At 38.1% G+C, this 17,552-nt stretch overlaps 1 protein-coding gene and 1 long non-coding RNA gene across 3 annotated transcripts in view; one reads left to right on the top strand and one right to left on the bottom strand.

Moving 5' to 3' along the window:
- The first annotated feature begins 2,692 nt into the window (after positions 1 to 2,692).
- Positions 2,693 to 17,552, top strand: part of LOC114881735 (putative nuclease HARBI1) — a 56,263-nt gene continuing 41,403 nt past the window's right edge. Inside the window, exons 1-2 of the mRNA XM_046285626.1 lie at positions 2,693 to 3,043; positions 3,111 to 3,269. Of these exons, the coding sequence (XP_046141582.1) occupies positions 3,036 to 3,043; positions 3,111 to 3,269 (167 nt within the window). The 5' untranslated portion in view covers positions 2,693 to 3,035. The remainder of the gene's footprint in view (positions 3,044 to 3,110; positions 3,270 to 17,552) is intronic.
- On the bottom strand, positions 6,767 to 8,304 carry LOC114882033. Of its 2 annotated transcripts, none has more exons than XR_006829385.1 (4): positions 7,651 to 8,304; positions 7,372 to 7,525; positions 7,154 to 7,285; positions 6,767 to 7,064 (listed from the first exon to the last, which is right to left on the bottom strand). It is a non-coding gene; the product is annotated as an uncharacterized LOC114882033 (long non-coding RNA). The 2 variants fall into 2 exon arrangements; XR_003790369.2 differs by having other exon boundaries at positions 7,372 to 7,558; positions 7,651 to 8,300.

Below are 17,552 nucleotides of genomic sequence, written 5' to 3' on the forward strand. Positions count from 1 at the left end.
AAATAGCCTTTGTTGCAACACGACTATCTGGCAATTGGGTACATAACAAAACGTCAATCTTTTATCAGTATCATCCCGGATCGGCCGAATTTTTCTTCTAGGAATAGGAGCTCGCAATGCACCATGAGTGTTTAAATTTTTATTTACTAATGCAATCGTTTTGCGATCGGGATGGCGTCGATTTGGCCAATCAGCAGCATACATACGTGCGGCTCGTCTTGCCACCCCTTGGCATTTCACCCACACATCGTACATGTCTTTTTTTTCAACGTCTGAGTACATTTTATTCGTTTAAAGTTATCTCACTACAGCAATAGTACACACCCACGCAACCGCAAAAGGAGACTAACAATTTTGTAGGAAATTGCCGATCGGTCAACGATTCTCGAATATTCTAGAAATATTCCTCGTTGTTGTCAACTGAACTTTTGTTTTTTAGTACTCCGATTTCGACGAGTCGCGGACCCCTCGCGACCCCCCTGCATTTGGCCGTACATTTCTAGAATATTCGAGAATCGTTGACCGATCGGCAATTTCCTACAAAATTGTTAGTCTCTCTTTGCGGTTGCGTGGGTGTGTACTATTGCTGTAGTGAGAAAACTTTAAACAAATAAAATGTACTCAGACGTTGAAAAAAAAGACATATACGATGTGTGGGTGAAATGCCAAGGGGTGGCAAGATGAGCCGCACGTATGTATGCTGCTGATTGGCCAAATCGACGCCATCCCGATCGCAAAACGATTGCATTAGTAAATAAAAATTTAAACACTCATGGTGCATTGCGAGCTCCTATTCCTAGAAGAAAAATTCGGCCGATCCAGGATCATACTTTATTTTTGATACCGGGATTACTTTTTTGATGGATCACTTACCGGGCAGCGTTACTTAGATTTTCTACAAAATGTGTTGCCGAATCTCCTGCAAAATGTCCCACTGAACATAAGGGGGGACCTTATTTTCCAACAAGATGGGGCACCGTGCCACAACGCCAGAATAGTGACAAACTACCTTGATAACCATTTCTTTTGGATTGGAACAAGAGGTAGTGTTGCGTGGCCCCCGCGGTCACCAGACTTGACGCATCTTGACTTTTTTTGTGGGAATATCTCAAGAACAAGGTGTACGACTGCCATCACCCACCTCGCAATGTTGCCGAACTGCGGCACCGAATTAAAGAGGCTTGTCGGCAAATCGACGAGAAGATGATTCGAGAAGTTGTGAGGTCGGCAGTGTTACGGAGGGCAGAACTTTGCCTACAAGAGCAAGACGGTCACTTCAAACACCTGTTATAGTCGAACACTTGTAAATAGGTTGTAAACTAAAGTTCCAAATAAAATTTTAGAATAAGAATATTGAGTTTTCTGTTACACAAAAATCACATCTGAATTACCATCCGAGACTTAGCTCGAAAGGTTACTAGCAGGTAGGGAACAAACTCTTATACGGGTATAAGGGGATGGGAATGAGTATAAGGCTGTTAATGACTGTGATGAGCATTCATACAAGCACTTAAAACAATGACTAGCTGAAATTTGCCCAAAAACCCGGTTTTTTTGCAAATAACTTGAAAAACAATAGGAAAAAGTGTATCAACCAATACCTTTTATGAAACCTCATAAAAGGAGCAATGAAAACATGTATCAACATACGGGGGGTGCCATTTGAATTTTTCGAGAAAATGGGGGTTGAAAACTAAAAAATCGATTTTCGACCACAAAAATAAACTTGATCGAAATAATTTTTCCATGGTATTATTGGTCAACATTGGCGTCACCGATTGCAAAAAGTTCCATGTCGATAGGACCCACGGTTCTTGAGCTATGAATTAAAAACCATTTTCGACTTTGAGTGTCAATATCTCGAAAAGTGTCAACTTTTTATTATAAACTTTTTCTTCATTTATACACACAAAAATAAGGACAGTCCATTACAAAATACGAAATACGCGCATTCCATAAGAAAAAAATATAAATTTGAATGTGGCGCCAAAACCGGCGGCCATCTTGAAAATATAACATTTTCCGTCGGTCGGCATAAATACCCTTAATACCCCCCATTATCATTTTTTTCGCTATCGCCAATGATAAGTGAGAAAAACGTGTGGGGAGACCATCCTGGTCCTCCCTGTATAATATATTTTACACAGCCGACTCTAGTACATACTAGCCATGCTGAACAACGTGGCAACACCGCTCACGTGACAATCGGGAGTCCTATTTTCAAAAACAGAGTCCTGTGCTCGGAATTGTAATTAACGTCTTTTTTAATTAAAAGCTGTAGTAATATACGCTATTTTGTATTAATTATGTATAAACAACACACAAACGTTGCAACTATGGCAAGTAGAAGTGATGTGGTAGTATAAAATTGTTATTAATGTGATATATATTTTGTGTACTCTCGAAGTAGTTTGGTGTTGTGAAGCATGATATTTGAAATATTTACAGTGGTTTCAAGAAAATTTAGGTATGAAGCAAAATGAAACCATCTTTGGATCAAATTGAAACATTGCTTTCTATCCTTGTTCAAAAAATAACATCGCTGCTCGGCCGATCACTTTATGATTTGCCGCTACCTCGGATCTCTCACTCGTTTCTCGCGTTCTCTATCGACCCGTTTTGAGAACAAAGTCAAGCCGAATAGCAACCTGCTTCGAAATAAGCAACTGTTCGGTCCCGCGCCACTTGCTTATTTCGAGGCAATACTGTATTCTATCCTTCTTCTACTAACCGATGTCACTGCTCAGTCGAGCGTGACAATTTATTACCCAAAACATCGGCTTCTCGCTTTCACGGACCTCTTACTCATTTTTCGGACCTCTCACTTTGCGGGCGACATGAACGAAAAGGTGGGGATAGAGATTTGCTTATTTCGAGCCAGCAAACTGTTGCTTATTACGGATCAATACTGTACAATGTAATTGATTTACCAGGTGTGGATGGCGCTATTGATTGCACCCACATTAGATTAACAGCATCCAGGTTCAACAACATGGAAGAAATGTACAGAAATAGAAAAGGATATTTTTCATTGAATGTTCAGGTATGTCATTAAGTTATTTATTTTAACCAATATTCATTGGAATGAACCATATTAATATAAATGCAAGTTGTCGTGGGTTGTCGTATGGAATTTTCCGTACATCCCGATTACACATGCGATATGTGACGGGAGAATTAGATGGAATCCTTGTCGGGGATGGTGGATATCCATGTCTGCTTTTTCTCATGACACCCCTGCAGAATCCACAGACTGAAGAAGGAATAAGGTAATACTGATACTGTTTTACTTGTTTATTTACTTGTTTACTCGACTGATTGATGCACAAATTAACATTAAATTATTTGATCGACACAGGTACAATGAAATCCAAATCAGGACCCAACAGATAGTAGAAAGAACGTTCGGTGTTTGGCATTCTTGTAGAAGAAGATGAAATTGAAAACCAAAATGAAGATAGAGAAGAATTATTAGGAAACATGGAAAATGTGAATGGCATTGATGGATTTGCTACATGTGAAGCACTGATTGCCCGTATGTTTCATTGTGTAATTGTGTCAAACGAAATGTAATAAGGGGTTTTTCATGACGCAATACTTTTTCCCCTTATTGTGTCTATCGAGCCAATAAATAATTATTATTCTTTCAGCTCAAATTGGTTTAATTTATTGATTAAAATATCCTCATCCTCAGTCACATCACAACCTATACCTTAAACCACAGGATTTTTGCAATATCTTCTATACATATATACATGCTGATTTATTAATGATCTTCAATAATCGATAAGTTTGCTATAACTACTTTTAATTCATTTTTAATGATTTAGAATTCTCAGTTTTATTATAAATATTTAAAAACTTAATTTTATATTTAATTTTGTTTAGGATTCATAATCAATACAAAGAATTACATAAAAATTTTGAATTCAATTCAAAAAGCGCGGCACTAACAAATAATGCTACAGTTTCAAAAATCATTTTGATTGGTTGTTACAGCAGAAAATCGACGGAAATAGCCGAACATCAAATAAGCATTGCTTAAGCATGGACTTCACTAAGCATCGCTTCCTTAACTAACAATAAGTCGGTCTTATTCGCCGACTCTGAATACATAGCGACTTAAGCATTGCTTATTCGAATAAGACGATCTTAATCAAGAACGTCTTAAGTCCTTGCTTAAGTTGCGACTCTGAATACGGCACATAGTGTCCGTTCGTCTAGCGAAAAAGCACTAAAGAGGAAGATGCCTCTACAGGCTGGTTCAGACACGGCTAGTAGTTTAGTCGAGTGGCGAGTAGTTTAGTGTATGGACACTAGAGTTTAGTCGAGTAGTTTAGTAAAACGGTTTAGTCGAGTCGATCCGTTTCATTGGATTTTGCTGGTCGAGTAGGCTTCCCCCACCACTAACTAGGCTTGCCCCACCACTAACTAGCCTTCGGGACAGACCTGTCCGGACGCATTTCTTCAGTCAAGGGATATATCTTGAACTCTTGATTTTCAAAGCTCAACTGTACTAGTCCGGACACTTTTCTATGCACTAAACGGTTTAGTAGTAAGTAGCTACTCCTCACTCGACTAAATTACTAGCCGTGTCTGAACTAGCCTTACCACTGGGTCACGCGCGAACGCACAGCCATTATGCTTCGTTCGCATGAGAAATACCTTTGTATTTTAAGACAAACAAAATTTTTTCAAATAAATGCTTAATCGGAGAAGTGAGGCGGTTCATTCCTCAATGAGTAAAATATATAACCAGCACCATTAAAAACTCGGTTGTCAAAATAAATAATTGCGTCGAGCCTGGGACAGCGAAGGTGGGTCCTTCCGCCTTATAGGATGGGATGCGCTCCCAAGTTTGTCTTAAGTCGCGACTATGCATCTAGAGGGCGTTTTAAGCATTTGCTTAAGCATAAGTCTCGACCATAGACATATGAAATATAGACGGAGCCTTTCTACGAGGGGTAACTGATAATCGCGGTAAGGGGGAAACTCATCTGACTTCGACTATTTTCGTAAGCGCAGACTCGGATATGTTCGGCTTTTCGCATCCGTACGATGAGTTGCATTGAACTTGTCGCAGTGAAGTTGGCTACAAATTCACTACGCATTCACGCCGGGTCGATGAGTGAATGCGTCGCCAACTTCACTAACGCATTCACGCAGCGTTGGCGAGCCGATTTGTAGCCAACTTCACTAACACATTCAGGCCGCGTCGGTGAGCCAATGGCGAGATCGGTTCACCGACGCTGCGGCGTGAATGTGTTAGTGAATTTGTAGCCAACTTCACTGCGACAAGTTCAATGCAACTCAGTGTACATACATACATGCATGTGAAATGTGAGCCGCATACTACCAAGTCTTGCCGGAGTAAGTCGATGTCAGACGAGTCTCCTCCTCGCCCCGATATTCAGAGCCCCCCTTACCTAAAGTAGCAGTTTATGCTCCGTCTATATTTTCATATGTCTATGGTCTCGACTATGAATACAGTATTGATCCGTAATAAGCAACAGTTTTCTGTCTCGAAATAAGCAAATCTCTATCCCCAACTTTTCGTTTAATGTCGCCCGCAAAGTGAAAGGTCCGAGAAATGAGTGAGAGGTCCGTGAAAGCGAGAAACCGATGGTGTGGGTAATAAATTGTCACGCTCGACTGAGCAGTGACATCGGTTAGTATAAGAAGGATGGAATATATATAATGCTTTCTCATCGTTAGAGCGTACTGCGACGCGGATTACGCAGGGGATGTAGATACTAGAAAAAGCACGTCAGGATATGTAATAGAATTAAATGGCAATATTATTAGTTGGGCAGCGCGCAAACAACCAATTGTAGTTTTATCGAGCACAGAGGCCGAATTCATATCGGCAGCGGAATGCTGTAAAGAATTATTGTATTTAAAAGGTGTAATTGAGGAACTATTGGGCAGAAAGGTACCAGTGGAAATATACATAGACAATCAAAGCGCGATCAAACTGATTAATACAGGCATTCTAAATAGGAGATCAAAGCACATAGATGTAAGATACAGATTCATAGAGGAACAAGTCAAAGAAAATAATATTAAGGGCCGTATTCAGAGTCGCAACTTAATTGAGGACTTAAGACGTTCTTTACAAAGATCGTCTTATTCGAATAAGCAATGCTTAAGTCGCTATGTATTCAGAGTCGGAGAATAAGACCGACTTAGTTAAGAAAACGATGAATAAGCTTTGCTTAGTAAAGTCCGTGGTTAAGCAATGCTTATTTGACGTTCGGCTATTTCCGTCGATTTTCTACTGTAACAACCAATGAAAATGATTTTTGAAACTGTAGCATTATTTGTTAGAGCGGCGCTTTTTGAATTGAACTTTAACGCTATCGCTTGAATTAATTCAAATAATTGAGCGTGCAATAGACAGAGCCAAATTTATTAAGTCAAAATCAATTCAATTGAGAAAGTAACAATTTTATTATTACTGTTATCACATACGTTATAAAAATCTCTTATATTTAAAGTTTCATTGTGAAATACGAACACAAAATAACACAAAATTAAACTTACGACTGAAATTATTTAAAAGAAAAATTTATATGTAATTCTTTGTATTGATTATGAATCCTAAAAAATGAAATAAAAGTAGTTGTAGCAAACTTATCGATTATTGAAGATCATTAATAAATCAGCAGTATGTGATTGCAAAAGATATTGCAAAAATCCTGTGGTTTAAGGTATAGGTTGTGATATAACTGAGGATGAGGGTATTTTAATCAATAAATTAAACCAATTTGAGCTGAAAGAATAATGATTATTTATTCGATCGATAGACACAATAAGGTGAAAAAGCCTTGCGGCATGAAAAACCCCTTATTACATTTCGTTTGACACAATTACACAATGAAACATACGGGCAATCAGTGCTTCACGTGTAGCAAATCCATCAATGCCATTAACATTTTCCACGTTTCCTAATAATTCTTCTCCATCTTCATTTTGGTTTTCAATTTCATCTTCTTCTACAAGAATGCCAAACACCGAACGTTCTTTCTACTATCTGTCGGGTCCTGATCTGGATTTCATTGTACCTGTGTCGATCAAATAATTTAATGTTAATTTGTGCATCAATCAGTCGAGTAAACAAGTAAATAAACAAGTAAAACAGTATCAGTATTACCTTATTTCTTCTTCAGTCTGTGGATTCCGCAGGGGTGTCATGAAAAATATCCTTTTCTATTTCTGTACATTTCTTCCATGTTGTTGAATACTGTTAATCTAATGTGGGTGCAATCAATAGCGCCATCCACACCTGGTAAATCAATTACATTGTATATGTATGTATGTATGTATGTATATGTGTATATAGAAAAAGTTATAATGATATAAAATCCACACCTGGTAAACCAATAGCTCCGTTTCCCTGTCCCAGATTATTGAATAATCTGCGATTTTGAGTGGAATTGTCCGGATCCCTGGGAAACTTGATATACTCCGTCATCAGACTGCCTATTAGTAAACTCACCCTAAATACTATACGGGAGACTGTGGGCTGAGAAACATTCATTATGTCCACCAGAATAAGCTACAATTACAGTACATATATATATATAGATAATTTTTATTTTTTTCTACTTCTTTTAAGAGTAGTGATACTGATATATATTTATGACTTACTTAAAAGCTTGCAGTAGCATAATACCGCAAACACAATCTCTTTTACCGTATTCGTGTACCCTAACCTACTCTCTCTCGTCCCATCACTGCACAATAACAACTTCAAACGTTTGCTTAAGTCCTCAATATCGTCGACTTAAAAATCTAACCTCAATAAAGCCAAATAAGAACTCGTTTTCTACAAATAAGGCGGACTTATTCGACTATGAATTCATAAGATCTTAAGACTTTATTAAGCATCGACTGTGAATCTACACCAATAAGCATTTACTTTTCTAAGCAAATGTTTAAGCTCAGACTTAAGACGTTGCTTATTCGGCGACTGTGAATCTAGCCGACGTCTTAAGCATGTGTTTAAGCCCAGCTTAGAAATAAGTTGCGACTGTGAATACCGTCCTAAGATTATCTATTGTAATACACAAGAACAAATAGCGGACATTTTCACAAAACCGCTGAGTGCTACCAAATTTATAAAATTTAGAAATAAGTTAGTACAGTGGCCGCGCAAGAGCGAATTTAGATTGAGAGGGAATGTTAGTATAAGACAATCGAAATTCAAATAATAGCGCCAATATATATAGTGAAGATAGTCTCGCGCGTACGTACTTCCGGTGATTAATGATTTAATGGTTTTTTCACCCATAGCACACCAGACCACCCTTCCTTGAACTAGCACAATGTCACTGAAATTCGATTTTTCACAATTTATCACTTCTGGAAGACGTAAAACGAAATTTACGATTTGCACGCATCAGACGTCAAATAGACGGAAGAGTAGTTCACTGATTCAGAGGCATTGATGGTATATTTGACCACGTTATCATCGGGGTCGATAAAAACACAAATCAGTCGATAAATGTAAATTCTAATTTGACACCACAAACGGCTACGCGAATATAGCCACAAGTATGGCATAGTTGCCGCAACGTATTAAGACTTCTGTCACGCTGTTGCCACATCTGTTACAATTGCAACAGGCTCGAGCCGATTTTGATTCCTGCCAGACATAGAAAAGAATAGGGGGCTCGAGAGAGAAAGAGGTCCGAGAATGAAACAATACATGTACTAATGTGTACAACCATCAAACTTTTTTATTCATATTTATAATCATGTTTTTTTATTAATTAAATGACAGATAGAATACTTGAAATGGTATGCCAGAAAAATGAATTATAAAACTTGCACCATATACAGTGATAAAATAATTTTTAACAAAAAATACAACCGACTTCGAAATGCACTAAAAAGTATGAAATAATTTCTACTTCATTTATACAAATACCCAACAGCTATTAATCAAACCTATTTACTCGTTAAATAGTATACTAAATACATTTCAACCTTTTCGGAGGCGGCGCAAAATTAAAAACTTTTCTTCTACTAGGAAGATTCAGGCGTCGACAACCTATCAAATCATTATTGGCAGCATCGTATATTCGGGTATTTTTAATATTGCGCCGCCTCCGAAAAGGTTGAAATGTATTTAGTATACTATTTAACGAGTAAATAGGTTTGATTAATAGCTGTTGAGTATTTGTATAAATGAAGTAGAAATTATTTCATACTTTTTAGTGCATTTCGAAGTCGGTTGTATTTTTTGTTAAAAATTATTTTATTTCACACTTTTTAGTGGAACGAGCAGTATTTGTAGGATGCCGTAAAGTGGTTTACCGTTCTTATTAGTTAATTGCAATAATGATAGTTTTTAGCAATAACAAGTTCCATACAAGTTATAACAATAGTTATTAACAATAACAAATTGCATAAATTTTTGCAAGTGAGGTATCGCGGAAATGTGAAAGGTTTCATCGCAATCGGTTCATGCCTTGGAGAGTATACATGTATACAAGAAACAGTAGAGAATCGACGACTGTATGCTGACTCATACACCGGTAGAGACACGTAGGCATACGTAGAATTCAATGTAGTAGTAACAATAGTTTTTTACGAATATCTCGGAAACTAAAGCTTTCCGTTAATTATGCATAATAAAAAAGTTGTTCAGAATCATATCCCCGACAACATATTAAAAGGTCATTGAAATCTTCCAATTTTGACATTAAAAACTTCCTGTATTTTGCAATAACAATGAAAAAATGAAAAATTTTTTTTCAATGGGACCAACCGGAAGACATACCCTACAAGATGTAAAAGGTTTCGTTCCGATTGGTACATCCATCTCGGAGCAATCGGTGAACACCCCAAAAAAAAAAATAACAAAAAAAAAACATACATACTGATCGAATTGAGTAACCTCCTCCTTTTCGAAGTCGGTTAAAAACTCGATAAATGTACATAACTATTGCCGGTCCACTCCGCAATTGTTATGGAATAGGAGAATCATTTTTCAAATTTGATTGCCTAGTCAGTAAACACTGATTAGAAAGAGTCAGTAGCTAAAGACGAAAGAGGGACTGAAACCGGGATTTATTGCCTTCATTTAAATGTCCCGTGTCAATGTGACCATACTAATGCACAGAATAAAGTTTTTTATTTGGTACTTTTTGTTAATAAAAATTTCACTATCATGTGGAGAAGATTTTTCTCATTAAAATGAAGCTAAACACAATATAAATCGGTCAACATTTAGTAGCGTAATATTGGGTTAAATGTTGTGCTTGCGAGTCTTTCTCTCTTTGTTTATCCTTCTTGCGGTATCCTTTTCTAAGTTAGGAAACATCAAAGAACGACGGATTCGTGGTGCTGGTAGGGGTAGTTGAATGAAATAATACACATAACGTAAGTACGCGACCATAAGACTTATAGGAATGAAAACTACCTGACATAATAATTTTAAGAAGGGAATAAGAAATAAAGAAATGAATAATGAATTTTAATATAATTCTGTCACACTTAGACTGGGACACCCAGTATATGCAGGTACAATTATATTAAAATTCATTATTATATTTCAGATGAAAAAAATTTCAATAACACGTGGCTGGAGTAGCTGTCATGGTAATCGACGATGTAGACGTCGCGCGTCGCGGAGAAAGAAGAGGCATTGTTTATATTTATTGATTATATTTCAATCTGTTGGGATCTTTTAATAAACAAAGCGTGACGTGTAATGTTGAGAATAGTGTTTTATTATAATAGGATTAATTAAGTATAACGAACGAACATTTCTTGTAGAACGCATGGACAAAACGCCTCTAATCCACTGAACCGGAAAACGGAAACGATCATGAAAAATTACAAAACTATCGATAATCTCTAGGGGATAACGGAAAAAAAATGTTGCCAACTTACATTCTATGTCTAACACAATCATTAAATATTGTATATTACAGATCAATTTACATGTCTTTATTTTTCATTCCTTTCCTGAAATTATTAATGCCATATAGTTTTTATTCCTATAAGTTTTATAGTCGCGTACGTTATGTGTATTACAGAGTCTCATCGAATCTGTCGTAGCGTGTGACTATATTTACGCCGATCGACCCTACGTTGTTTCATTATACTCCTTCTCTTTCTCTCGCGCTGTCCTTTTCTATGTCCGCCCGGAATCAAAATCTTGCTCGGCACGAGCAAATTCATTTTGGTAGAGGGTCACAGATGCGGCAACACCGCGATAGAACTCTCAAATGATGTGATTTGGCAACTATGCCACCTCAATTTCGTTTCTTATTCTGCATAATGACGTTAGATGTCACACCGTCAAATGTCGAATTTCTCAATTATGTGTTTTCACGATTGCCCGATTCTTTCCAATGGCGCTTACATCGATTCGGAGGAGGCCTCGAAGGAGTCTGTGCCCTTAAGGGGGTAGACGCGAGTAATAGTAGCGCGTTGACTTTACCGGCAAAAATGGGCCTAAACATGGGTTTACGGAACTACACTTTTCGTCCTTATATGAGAACATTTGGGGCTGAGTGAGGGCTTATTCGAAAGAGGAAGGTCCAATGCAGGGCGCTGCACTCATGTTTAGTAATATAAGCGTCCAAAGTGGAGGAAAAAATCGACAAAATGCAGTCGCGGAATCGAAGCATTTTTAGGCCATTAAAAGAGTGCTGTGATTAAAATCATGAGTGCAGTGCTCTAGCCACAACCCTTACCTGCAAATTAAGATCTATTTTGTCTTCATTTGTTGCGAAATAAGGACGAAAAGTGTAGTCTCGTAAAAGCATTCCAACAGACTATGTAGTTCCGCCATTTTGTGGATAATACAGAGCAAGTCACGTGACAAATTCAGTTCAGCTAGTAGTTATAAGGTAGCGTCTAACTAAGAAGGCTGTCAATTTGGAATCGTAGCCAAAATCAGGCGTTAGCTTGGTTACGTCACACGACTGTGTCAGCGAAGGCAAGCGAAAAAGGCAACAACGCCCGAACGCTGAGTGAGACGAACTACAGTCATGCTGTCCTTCTCTCATTCTGAATGTTGAGATCGTCCCTTTTCGCTAAGTTTTGACTGACGCCCGCCTGGATTTTTCACAGCGGCCCATAACAAACCTCATATATAACCTCGTATAACAAGAGAAGAATATACTTTCTCTTTGCAATAATTCAGCAAATGTTTACATACATAAGTTGTATATGAGATATTTATTTATTTAAATTATTTGCATTCATTCAGAATATTTACTAACACTCCTTTGTATTTTTTATTAGTTTCGAAAAACAAAGTTACTATAGGTTTTTGGAAATACAAGCGTCACGCAATTGGGACGAAGTATATCTTTTTGGTAAGAGATAGGAAAAAGCTGTTGATGTAAAAGTTGAATGGTATGACTTATGAAAAATATGAGATATCTCACGAAATATTAGTTTTTTAAACATTGTACTGTTAGATATAGGTGATAGGTAATAGTGAGAGGGAATAGTAGCGAGGGGAGAGAAGGGGAGAAGGAGCCGAGGTCCCTCCATTTATTAGTTCTAATACTACTTTTTTATCCAGAATTTTCCAAGGAGTTGATACGAGTAAAGAGAAAAATAAACATTATCATACCATTGTACTTTTACATAAACAGCTTTTTCCTATCTCTTACCAAATTCAAGATATAACCTGTCCCAATTGCATGATGTATCCTATATACTTGTATTAATTAAAAAACATTTATTTAAAAATATTAATAACTTTTTCTAAAAAGTATTCTCAGATAGCACGTTCCTTCGGTTCTTCAGAGTAGGCATATATTTTTCAGCAGTGAGGGGTGCTACGGTGCGCTATGTAAAATCCACGCGTTTGGTCAGTCAAAATTTACGGGAGCGGGACAATTCTATCATTTAGGTTGAAAGAAGGATAGCATGATCACCCTACATCTCACTCTAACCACGCGCCAATGTTTCGCTTTCGTTCTTTAGGCGGACCGTCGCTGTGCCTCTGGCGAGATGAGCGTTTGAATGTGTTTGTAAAAATACTTGAGGCGCTGTTGCCTTCCTAGATCGTGTTGCGCGCACGCTAGCTGAGAATTAAACCTTTCAAGTTCGTAAAGGACTACGCAAGTGGCTCCACCAGGCCCAACGAAAAAACTGCTGTAATACCGACGTCCCGAATCGGAGAGGTCACCCCCCTTAAGGAAGAGGAAAGGGGTTATGGGGGTCCCCCCCCCCCCCCCCCCCCCCCCCCCCCCCCCCAACCCGGTACGATGAAGAGGAAATAGGAGGAATGAACAAGGAAAAACATAGAGAAGATGAGGATGACGCAAAAATATTGTTAAAAAATAGAAAAATGCAAGAAAATAATAGTGAAATAAAAAACAAAAGAAAATATAAAGAGGAATCTTCCGAAGAAGAGGCGCCAAACGAAACTAGAGAATCAAGTGGAACCAATATGGAGGAACAAAATATAACCATGGAAATCCAACAAGTCAGCCAATGGAAAGAGGCCAGAAAAAATGAGAAGGTAAGTGATGATAAGGTTGGCACCAACGAGTCCAACGGTAAAAATTTCAAAAAGGAGATAAAGGATAAAGAGCATACTAACAGCGTGGTAGCAAATAAAGTAAGAATAATCGAAAGCACGGGCATAAGACAAAAGTACAAAATAGTAGACGACAAAGGTATTAATAAAGGACTAACGAGTAAGGAATACGAAAAGGATAAAGAAAAACTGATAACGCAAAATATAGAACAAACAAAGGTAAGTGAGGATACGTACAATAAACTTAATGAAACAGAGGACTTATATCAAAACGATCTAGAGAGTGGTGAATATACACTGAGCGTAAGTCTGAATAAAAGTAAACCCTGATAGCCATCTGCATGCAGATTGGCAGCAGATCCTGCAACTTCATTGTTCCCTTTCAAATTTAAATGGCCGACGTTGCAGGATCTGCTGCCAATCTGCCGCAAATCTGCCATCACAATCTGCGCGCTGACTCTGTTCTGTTTCTGCCTCCAATTTGGCAACAGATTATGTTAGCAGGATCTGCTCGGTTTCTGACGCCAATCTGCTTTAGCAGGGTTTGTTACATTTCTGCCGCCAATCTGCTGCAATAACTGTATTTAACAGATCCTGCATCAAATCTGTAGCCATTCTGCTTACAAAACCATGTAACAGGAATCCGACAGAATCTGCTATGCGCAGGTTTGGCTATCAGGGAACTATCAACCAAAAGAAAATATAATTTGGTAAAAATCTATAATGTAATTAACCTTTTAAGTATAAAGATGTACAACAGAAAAGAGGCTAATAAAGTCATTGAATATGAAAGGCGCAAGGAATCAGGTTACGAGGCGTACATTCCGAGGAGGAAACAAACAAGAAGAGGCGTCACTAAAGAATGGGAAGGGTCAATTGAAGAACTAAACGAATGTGTGATGGCAGGACAAGGGGAGTTTCAGGCCCAAAGACTCAAGAAAAGAAGATTAAGAGACGGTAAAGCAACCTGGAAAGATAGTGAAGCGGTTCTCCTAACCTTTAAGGGGGACTCGTTACCTACAAATTTATATATAGGGCAAGGGCATGTATGGCTCAGAATAGAGCCCTTTGTGGAGGGAGTTAAGCAATGTTTCCGATGCTTCAAGTATGGTCACTTACAAAAAGTACGCAAAGCGAAGAACAAAAGGTGCATGATATGCTCTAATGACTATCATGGTGAGTGCAGAAACGAGCTGAAGTGCGTTAACTGTGGGGAAGCCCACAGATCTAATGCGAGGGAGTGCCTAATCTTTCAACGAGAAAACGAAATTAAGAGGACGATGGCCTATAGGAATGTGTCATATACACAAGCCAGAGAAATACTATGTGACAAGTATGTTGGAAGGAAATTCGACTTAGATATCGAAAGCATAAAAGAATTCCCAAAGTTGGGAAATGATAGAAAATATAGGAGGGAAAACTGGGAAAAACTAGAAGTACCAGAAAAAAGAGAACCGTATAACGAATGGAGAAACAAAGGGGGCCCATTCAAGAATAGAAACAGAGAATCCAGTGACGAAAGCGATAATGGAAGAAATCATATAAGAAGAGAACAATATAGCTCGTTCAACTACACAGACAGAAACCAGGAAAGAGAGCTCCGTATGGCAGAAAGGCAAGATAGACTGAAGGTAATGAACAGGGTGCCATGGGCGAGACAAAGACCATGGGTCAAAGACCTACCCACCATAGATGTCTATGAAGAGTATGATCACGGAAAAGAAACTCAGAGGAAGAAAATGACGAGCAAAATAAGGGGAGAAAATTACAAAATCCTTGATGAGATCAAAAATAAGACGGATGAAGAGATCTTGGACCAAATAATATTTTTAATAAAAGAAAGGAACTTGCTGAATAATTTTGAGGAAAGGATCAAACATACCAGGAGACAAAAGGAAAGAGAAGTCCCAGTGGACCCAGAGGAAGATTGGTGGGGCGAAGGACCCCACTTTCAGACAATCATTCCCGAAAGACAGGCTAGAAGATTTGCGATGCAAAAGGAAAGGAAGGAAGAAATGGAGAGATTGCGCGAACAAAACAGAATAGATGTCCAAAAAGAAATGGAACGCAGAAACGTCGAAGAAGAGGAAAAACTAAGATCCCCCACCCCCCCGGTTGACTACAATGAAGCAGCCGAAGAAGTGGGACTACAAGAAATAGAAATTGAAACTGAACCATCAGCTACCACGGAAAATAAAAGCATAGAAGAAATGTCAAAGAGCATGCAAGTTGAAGCAAAAGATGATAAAGAATAAGCAAAACGTTAGACAAAACATTGTACAGTTAGTAATAAGTCAAGAACACTCTGATAATATTATATAACCATTATAGTAAGTAATTAAGTAAGGTACTAAATACTATAGTCGTAAGTAGTACAATACATCTATTGAATAATACAGAATCTATACTGATCAAATTAAATCAATTTTATCAATTCGATATCAGTTACTTTCTACAGACCAATACCTTGTATAGATATAAACTTTAAGATTACTAATAAAAAGTCATACTATATATCAAAGGTTACCCACAATATTAATACACTCAAACTAATAAAAATAAGAAATGTTAGTAGGGTTGTGGAACGCCAGAAGCGTAAGAGGCAAAATCACGGAAATCAAGTCAATAATAGATGACTATGACATATTGGCAGTCATGGAAACGTGGTTATACCCGGAGTTTGAGTTAACATTTAAAGGATACAAGGTAATTAGAAAAGATGCTCTGGACATTACGAACAGAGCTACAAGAAAAGGAACGACAGACGGTGGACTATGCTTCATCGTGAGAGAAGAAATAAAAGTAAAAGAAAAGAATATAATAAACAACATGAATATAGAAGCGCTGGCTATCACAGTCGAGTCGGTGGAAGGTGACACAGACCTCGTCTTGACATACAGAAGTCCGTCCAAAAATACATCAACTGAGCAGTGGAATAGCCTGGTAGATAACCTGGAATCAAATGTAAAAACAATCATCATGGGGGACATGAATGCCAGGAATACCGAATGGAACTGTGCAGAAAATGATACACAGGGAATAAGGCTGTCTAACGTGGTAGAGGAGAGAGATGTGTTCATAGCAAACCAGCCTCGGGCTCCCATAGAGCGTCAAATATTGACCTCATAATAGTCAAATATGAAATGCTGCAGTTACTGAATGCCGAGAATTCGGGCCTTACCTTGGGCTCGGACCACCAAATTATTAACATTAATATAGAAGTAAGCGTGCCACCTGTGGACGCAGGAAATAGATTCTCTACGAGAAAATACAATTATAAAAAAATTAAGTGGAATATATTTCAGGTAAAAGTTGACGAGATAGCGGAAAGCTTTAATACTACAGAAGCAAACACAGTGACAGAAGCAGAGGAAGAGACACAAATAAGAGAGGCGATATACGAGAGCCTAGAGGCTGCGGGAGCTACTAAAACCAAAAAAGCGCGAAACAGAAGAGGGGGAACAAATAGCAACAACAAAAACAAACGTAATAAACAAAGATGGTGGGATGACGACTGCGATAAGGCCAGGGAGGAGAAAAGGAGAGCCCTGATGGCCTTCAATAGGCAACCGAATGAGGACACGTGGAACACATATAAAATAAGCATTAAAAGAATAAAAGCCACAATCAAAAAGAAAAGAAAAGAAGCGTGGGAAAAATTTGCCGAAAGTGTAAATCATAGTTCAGATTGTAAAACGTTATGGGAGAAGATTAAGGGCATCCAAAAAGGAAGGAACCTCCCGCGGAACCTTATGACCAATGAAGAAAGAAGGGCGGTGGAAAACCAGGAGATAAAGAAAATCTTTGACGATGATGTACTGCCAGTCGGCACAGTGAGTGGTGTGGCAACGGAAGAAGACAGATTAGTATACGCCAACGAAGAAGGGGAACAACAAGAAGAACCCCTTAGTATAAAGGAACTGCTCTCATCGGTCCCAAAAATGAATAAGAAATCCGCTCCAGGGAAAGATGGGATAGACAACAAGACGATAAGTATGCTACCTATCTCAATGCTAAATGTTCTGTTAAAATTATT

This window comes from Osmia bicornis, chromosome 5 (assembly GCF_907164935.1).
Source record: "Osmia bicornis bicornis chromosome 5, iOsmBic2.1, whole genome shotgun sequence".
Lineage (NCBI taxonomy): Eukaryota > Metazoa > Arthropoda > Insecta > Hymenoptera > Megachilidae > Osmia > Osmia bicornis.